General features: G+C 45.2%; 1 protein-coding gene across 1 annotated transcript; it reads left to right on the forward strand.

Annotated features, from left to right (window-relative positions):
• Positions 1 to 2,819: 2,819 nt before the first annotated feature.
• Positions 2,820 to 7,658, forward strand: FGF20 (fibroblast growth factor 20). The gene is made up of 3 exons (XM_044455219.1): positions 2,820 to 3,111; positions 5,678 to 5,781; positions 7,303 to 7,658. The coding sequence occupies exons 1-3, from the start codon at positions 2,820 to 2,822 to the stop codon at positions 7,546 to 7,548; spliced, it is 642 nt and encodes a 213-aa protein (XP_044311154.1). The 3' UTR covers positions 7,549 to 7,658.
• Positions 7,659 to 8,212: the final 554 nt, after the last annotated feature.

Raw genomic sequence — 8,212 nt, forward strand, 5'->3', positions numbered from 1 at the left:
AGAATACGTGTCCGTCTAAGGCAGAAGTGAAGAACAGCTAGTGTACATGCCAAATTTCCAATCCAACCTTTCGAAGAAATTCCATGGGTACTTCCCATTGTTCCCTGACATAATTACTTTTATGTCACCCATTTTACTTTCCTTTCTGAACAAGAAAACATTCAGCCAGTTCTTGGAGGACCTCCTCCAAGCACCATCTGAGTATCTTTGTGCACAGTGCCCAGTCCAAATTAGAACAGTGTGCAAAATGTATTACTTGGCTGGTGCTTAGAGGAGCTTAACTACCAAGTGCCATCTGATTCCTCTTCTACGTGCAGAGGGAGGTATGGTAAATAGTAATATGGGCAGAGGGATGATATCAGAGGAAGGTATGGAGTGCCCCTGTTTATATTGGCAATGTTTATCTACCGCTAAATATAATAAAAGCTCTGAGTGGTTATCTGGCCTGCCACATCGGCTCCCTAAGCAAATTCAGCTGGAAGCATTTCCCCAGTCCCTTTCCCCAGGTTGTCCAGCACTCCAGGAACATTTTTTACTTTGCTCAAAATTGCATGTGTACTTCGAAATATTCCCCATTTCAGCTCATGTTCTTGATTCATGCATTTCCCAGTTTCCAAGCCTCCCACCACCTGCCAGTCCAATTAGTATGGGAAAAGACCATTCCTTAGCCGTCTAGTTCAAAAACTGGTTCATCATGCCTTCTGACTCAATTGCAGACACAGATGGGTAGCAGCTCTTCAGGATTTTGAGCAGATTCTTTCCTAGCCCAACCTGGAGATACCAGGGATTTAACTTGGGGCCTTCTATATGGGACTTTCTCTGTGTGCTCTGCCATTAAGCTACAGCTCTGCCTTGGATACATCCATGCATTCATTCACAACTGCAGCCATGAATGTATTTCCTAGAGAATAAACCCTATTGAGCTAAGCTAGACTTCCTTCTGAGTAAACATGCTTAGGATGCACAGTCAAATCTTTTTTAAGTGTACAGCCAGTCCAAGCCTCCTGTGGCTTGGTGGAAAAAAAATACTGCTGGCTTCCACCTTTCCCTTCTCTACAGGCATTCTGTGGAAAGTTGCTAATAGTGCAAGAACTCATTGGGCCATTTAGACAGGACAGAGTCAGGATGATTTGGGACTCTGCAGTCAGGATTCTGGGGTGCTTATACCTCTGCCTATGCTCTAATTCTATATCTATATTGCCAATTTTTGTCCCACCATTTTTTTTAAAAGGAGGTCCAATCTTCAAGGTCCCACAGTAAATGTCATAACTTAGGGGAATGTCAGGTGGGCTTTGCCATTTATTGGTAAGATTCTGCAAGGCTCAGCATGAAATGTTTGACATCTTTGTGTCATGAACTCACTTGTTAGCATTCATACATGTGGTATGGCATGGTAAATGTCCTCAACCTGTAACTTACGGAAAGGAAATAAGAATGACATTTGAACATTCACAAAAGATGTCTCTGTTGGCTGAGACATCTGCTGGTAACTTTCAGCCTCTTAGGACATTTCTTTCTCGGTCTCCAACTCTTAAATTGAACAGCAATTGCCAACATCCACCAAAAGTCCACCCGTTAGCAAGCATTCTATTCTAGTTTCATTGTGTAGAAAATGTACCATATTTTGTGGCGTGCACCAGGACGACGGCGTGTCCACCTCGCCTGTGACCAAGTGAAGTTCTAAAAGAAAGATAGTTCAGGAAAGGGGAAACCCCTGCTGACGGTGCCAATTCACTTGGAAAAATCCCCCCTCGTTTTCTTCTGGAAACGCACTGCGATAAAAGGAAAGCCTAATGCATGTAACACTTTTATGAGTGTTCTGAAAACCGAGGAGTGGAACTGTTAGATCTTGCGCTTTCTTCCCCTCAGCCCCCACCCCGCCGTCACCTTTCATGTGTGTCTGGGCAGGTCTAACCCTCAGGTAACGCCCTTTCTCCTTCTCTCTTACCTTACCTTTCCTTGCACCTGTCCACGTAATGCACTACAAGATCCCAGGGTCCAACCTTCCTCGCCACCCCCACCCCCTGCCCAACCCTCTCCGCCAAACTGGGCTTTGGCATCTTGCGATTTATCCTTGGCGAGAAGCTTGAACATCAAAAGGAGGGCGAGCCCGGGAACCGACGGCATCCGCCTCATCAACAACCCGGGGTGTGCGGAGGGGAGGGAATGGAAGGGGGTGGAGGATGGGAGGGGTGTTTCCAAGGCTGCGAAGTTGGAAGAAGATAGTGTGCACGCGCGAATGGCTGGGGAGCGTTAGGAACTCCCCTTCGTCATCTCAGATGCTGGAGGAGGAGGAGGAGGAGGAGGAGGGAAAAGGTGTGAGGAGGAGGCGGGTGGGCAGAGACCGGTTTAAGATTTCAAACGCCCCGTCTCACCGGCGCGCGTGAACTTCAAGGATTAGCATATGTCAAGGGGGGAAAACCCTGCCCCATCGCGGCGCGGGAGAAGGAGATATATAGGACGGGCGAGTGGCGCCCACGCGAGCTCTTGTTGCACTTTCGGCCTCGCTGGCTCCGACCTCGCCCGCCCCCTCCCATCCACCCCGAGCCGGCAGCGGTACCCCGGCACGGCCACCTGCGGCGGCGGCGGCGGCTGTCGATGTTTATGCCAAGCGCGGCCCGGCCCCGCCACCCCCATGCCCGGGGAGAGACGAGACTCCCAAGGCAGGCAGCTGCTATCTTGACGCCCAGCCCGGACTGCGGGAGGAGCGGCGGCGCCAGCTCGGGGCGCTAGAGCGGAGCGGCGCCCCAGCCGAGTTCGCAGCCGGCGGCCCGGCCTGCCCGGCCCCAGTTCTCTCTGCCCTGCCGCCCGGCCGCTTGATGGCTCCCGTGCCCGAAGTGGGAGCCTTCCTAGGCGGCCTGGAGGGGCTGGGCCAGCAGGTGGGCTCCCACTTCCTCTTGCCCCCGGCCGGCGAGAGACCGCCCCTGCTGGGCGACCGCCTGGTTCACGCGGAGAGGGGCCCTCGAGGCGGCGTCGCGGCGGGGGCCACGGATTTAGCCCACTTGCAGGGCATCCTGCGCCGGAGGCAGCTCTACTGCAGGACCGGCTTCCACCTGCAGATCCTGCCCGACGGCAGCGTTCAAGGCACTAGGCAAGACCACAGCCTGTTCGGTAAGCTCCCTCCCTCCTTCCCTCCGTCTCTCTTCCTTCCTGTCTTCTCCCCCAGGCGTGTCCTCGCCTGCAGCTTCTTTCCCACCTTCCTCGCCTTGCGACGGAAGCATCCTATAGCAACAGATGATATAGCAACGGATCTCCGATTGGGAATCTTCGTCACGATCATTAGTATTTGTCCTTCTGAAGAAAAAGCAAAAGCAAAAACAACTGTCACCACCCCTCCAGACACAAGTTGTTCCAGGCGAAACTTGGCTACAAAAGGCAGGACTGGTGTGGAAAAAGGTGTGTGGGTAACATCAGCCTCCACCGTGTGCAAGCGGGCTGCAGGTGGAGGCAGGAGCTTGAGGGAATAGGAAACACACACCTGGCTTACCTGGAAGCAGGATGTACTGCTGCTGAATAAGAGCCTGGTGTATGTGAAGTAAGGAGAGCATGTACCCCTGAGCATGTGCAGAGTGCCTTTCCTGCACGGCTGAGGGCCACTTCACGTTTGCTGTTTCACAGGAATATGAGAACGACATAGCCAGGGCACATAAGGATTGTCTCATGCGACAATGGCATGGGCTTCTGTGGATGCTTGGAGACTGTAAACGGACATAGATTTCATATGGCTAACTACACCTCTGCAGCCATCATTGTAGGGGATGACTCTGTGGAGATTGCATGTTCTTTCTGTTGTGGAGGTGATTTCTGTGATGGAAGTACGTAATTATTAAACACCGATGAAATCTTCTAGGTCAGGTGGTACTGAGCAGAGTGACTGTATTGCCTCTCATTTTAGAAACCAGGCACTGCATATTTGATAAGTCCATTGCGGTGCTAAGCATGTTTGTATATAGGCAAATGTGGAATGTGCATGCATAAATATATATATATTACAGAGGAATCTCCCATATACTCTTCTTTTTCTTTTAAAAATGTAAGTTTTGCCATCCCCTGCTGTTTGCAACAGAGTCCTGCCTTCCTTTGCAAAAGCCCCTATGTACTCCAGTGGGAATTATGCACAAGTAAATGTGTGCAGGATTGCACTTCAACAAAACCTCTTAGTGCAAGTGGCCTGACCTAAGCATGCATAAACAGCAGTAGCAGCTGTTGTTTAATATCTCTCCGGCCCCAGTGTGCCAAGTGGTCTTGGTGTAGAGAGAACAGCAATGTTGAGAGCTTGTGAACTATAATGTTCTATACCTGCCACTTATTTTTGTCAGTGTGCAAGAAGCGGATTACATCTGAAATAGTTCAGTCATCCTTGCCACAGCTTACTAGGCTTTAACTATGCCCATTTCACAGAATGGAAAATGAAGCAGAGAGAGAAAGAGAGAGAGACTTGACCAAGGCCGACCAGTGAGAATAGGTTTTATATCATAGGTATCCTAGGTCTCTGCCATGCATACGATTACTCTTTTTAGACCTACAGTTGTGCACTAATAAGAGAGGGGACTTAACTGCGGGATGGAAAATATTACTTGATTTCTAAGGGAAGGCAAATAAAAAGTAAGCATGGCCTTATCTGAAGAAACCTGCTATTGTTGACAAAGAGTCACAAAAGGTGATTAAAGAGGTTTTCTAACAAGTATCCCACAGTCAAAATAATCTGGTGCAAAAGACTCTTAACTGACTTACAACATGCTAGAGATGCCAATGTTTTTGGCACGGGAAGAACTTTAGTTCAACAGAAAGTTCTGCACAGAAGGGAAGCTCCTTACAGCATGTAAACATTGAATAATTACCAGAAAAAGGAAGAAAAAAGTTCATGATTGAGATCAAACATTCTTGGTGCTTCTTTATTCTATCGCCATTTCCAATAGGGTTGTCTGATGTGGTCTCTTTGTTGATTGAAGCACCTGCTTATTAGTGATTTGGATTTTTTTTTAAAGCACATCTTGTCTTTGAAAATGATATTAGGAAGACAAAATACCTCCCATGTCTTTCAGTGGAACTTGGAATATTGGGAGCTCTAAAATCTCTGATGATTTATTTGCAGGAGAAAGATTGAATATCTGATCTTTGTAAAAGATTTGGCTGGGCTGCCACTTAACATTACACACCAACGATTTTCATTTAAAACTCCAAAGGCTGCAAATGATACAACAGTCATTATCTTTCTTTGGAGTTAAACTCGTTCAGAAAATAAAACAATATTGATGAATATATAAGAGATATTCAAAGCAATGGTTAAAATCTGATGGCACTAATTCAAAGAAAAACACAGGCGCATGCATTCTTTTAAAGCAATTATCAAAAGCTTTCTTTTAAACAATCATTGTTTGATCACTGTTATTATTTAACAGAGCATGGCATGACCCGGCCAATGTTGCACTTGTAAGCCGTAATGATTTCAGCATGCTTAACTCTCTTACTGAAATCCATGGGATGTCAAAGGGCTTAAATTTGGTTGTTTCACACCCCATGTATGGACCATGCTTTCTGAGGGCTGCATACATGTCATGTTATATTTTATGTAGCGAAGGTTTCATTTGTTTAGTTATATGTTGCACACAAGTCTTGAATGCAACACATATAACTGAAAGTAAAAACAAAATCTGTTCTTTTTGTTTCAATGCAGGTATCCTTGAATTCATCAGTGTGGCAGTGGGATTAGTCAGTATTCGAGGGGTGGACAGTGGACTTTACCTTGGAATGAATGAGAAAGGAGAACTTTATGGCTCTGTAAGTATCACCATCATATCACTCAACTTGCAGTAGAGGCTCACATTGGTTGTGTTCCTCATCTTTTATTCTCCCTGGCAATTTGGTCATTGGTAGCAGTGAAAAGTGGATCACATCCCTTTATTATTAACATGCTGTGGGAAAGGAACTAATCAAATCCTGAAGTAACACATATTGAAAGATCTCTGAGACAATGGATGCCACTGAAGCCATGTGGCTATAGTGTGATAACCAACCATCAAATAAATATATCCTCACACTTATTCATAGATCTGCTTTGGACTGATCCAGATCATTGGCCATGTAATTCACTATTATCTAATAATTAAGAACTTTTGGCTTTGGGCAATCCTCTTTTCATTCTGGGCACCCACCTATTGTTCAAGTCATGACCATTTTGGGTATGCTCTTCTCATCAGGGAATCTGATACAGCACCCAAACTGAAGAAGTTAATGTATCCCCAGTCTAGTGGCTAGTCTGACTGACTGCAGCTCTTCAAGGTCTGTAGCAGAGAGATTCTATTTCCCAGACCTGCTACCTGAACACTGAACTGGAGCTGTCAGGGACTGAACTTCACACTTTCTGGTTGCAAAGGAAGTGAGCTACTCACTGATTGATTGATTGATTGCATTTCTTAGTCTCCTTTCAAGACTATAGTCTTCCCAAGGCAGTTTCCAACAGCAAGCATACACTTCATTACAACAAGTTTATAACATCATATATCACTTTTAAACAAACTTGAGAGTGAACTAGTAAGCCAAATAAAAAAAGTAACACCATTCTCCCATCTAAAATAGAAATGACGTCCAGTTATTTCAGTGGAAGAAGACAAATCTGCTTTTAAACAACAACAGAGCAATGATGTTCATTGTTCCTTTGTAAACTCTGGGCTGCTTAAAATATGGGTTGTAGTTATGTGCAAACTCAGAACTTTAGGTTGCTCATGAATTCTTTTACCAGGCTACTGAAGGGCAAGAGTGGTAAACCCTTCTAGCCACTCTGCATTCCAGTACTATAGTGCTTCAAAGACATTTGGAGTAGAAAGAGGAAACAAGTGAAAGAAGACAAAAACAAAGAACCCACACACCAAGACAACAGCAAGCCACGACTTTTTTAGTCATCTGCCAGGCAAATCTTGGATACAGTAAATCATATACAAATACACAAATTCTTATAGCCTACTAGTCCTGAAAAAGTTTGCAGAACTTTAATAGGAACTCTTTCTCTTCAGATGTCATTGTTGCTCCACTGTGATTAACCAAGTGGAATTGTACAGTATCTCCTTTCTTCCTCTAATGCTAGCATTATCTTGTGCAAGATGGAATCAATGATTAAAATAATCACTTTACTTAGACACCACGACATTTAAGTTGATATAAACCTGAGAGAATCCATTCGTATCCAGGAAAACTCATCACTGGGGTGCGGGGTGGGGGCATTGAGGCAGGGAAGTTTGCTGGGAAATGCCACCTAGAAGTCATGCTCTTTATTCAGACATCTCACCTTTTTATTTTTCACAGGAAAAGCTCACTCCTGAATGTGTCTTCAGAGAACAGTTTGAAGAGAACTGGTATAACACTTACTCCTCTAATGTATACAAGCATGTGGACTCAGGCCGACGGTACTTTGTGGCACTTAACAAAGATGGCAGTCCCAGGGATGGGGCAAGGTCGAAAAGACACCAGAAATTTACCCATTTCTTGCCCAGACCAGTGGACCCCGAGAGGGTGCCAGAACTCTACAAGGATGTGTTAGTATTCAGCTGAAGTCAGATACAGGAGAGAAATGGCATCTTAGCCTCAGCGGTACCCAAAGCATAAGGAACTCCTGAATGCAGAGGAATGACTGAGATCTAGCAAGCTGAGGCTCACTAAAGCTGTTCAGTGATAGACAAGCCTTCATTACCTGCTGTGTGAAGTTTAGGAGAATGAGCCTTAAAGACAAGAGAGCCAATCTCTTTTTTAGGTTTGGTCACCCTTGTGCAAGTAGATAAGGAGAATTTAACACTGGACCTAAAGCAGACTCTTCTGGATTGCTTCCTCCTTTTACTTAGAGCATTCATAACTACCTAAAAGTGTGTGGAGATGGACTGTAGAAAGCTAGATGAATGGTGAAAAAAAGAGAATTAATGGCCAACCAGTGGAAAAATGGCAATGACATCCATTTGGATTGTGACCATGAAGTTATGGTGACTGCTAACTTGGAAGTGAAATCTGGATTTGTGCTTTCCCTTCTGGGTGGACCTAATTTATATACTTTCAGAGTGCATATATTTATTTTAAATATTTATTTATTACAGAGTTTATTTTTTACTGGGCTATGAAGAGAGCACAACCCTTTACCACAATGGAAATCTTTTATGGTGCCAATCTTTACTCCAGGGTAGTATCATGGTGCAAACAGAAAATGGGACCTTGCATCCCCAAACAA

The sequence above is a fragment of the Varanus komodoensis genome, unplaced genomic scaffold (genome assembly GCF_004798865.1).
Source record: "Varanus komodoensis strain SLA01 unplaced genomic scaffold, ASM479886v1 scaffold8, whole genome shotgun sequence".
NCBI lineage: Eukaryota > Metazoa > Chordata > Lepidosauria > Squamata > Varanidae > Varanus > Varanus komodoensis.

What these genes read in the sequence shown, in the direction of transcription:
- FGF20 (XM_044455219.1), top strand. Translation starts at nt 2,820, where the DNA reads ATGGCTCCCGTGCCCGAAGTGGGAGCCTTCCTAGGCGGCCTGGAGGGG. An exon ending in GCAAGACCACAGCCTGTTCG is followed by an intron (nt 3,112 to 5,677) that starts GTAAGCTCCCTC and finishes GTTTCAATGCAG; the next exon opens with GTATCCTTGAATTCATCAGT. An exon ending in AAGGAGAACTTTATGGCTCT is followed by an intron (nt 5,782 to 7,302) that starts GTAAGTATCACC and finishes TATTTTTCACAG; the next exon opens with GAAAAGCTCACTCCTGAATG.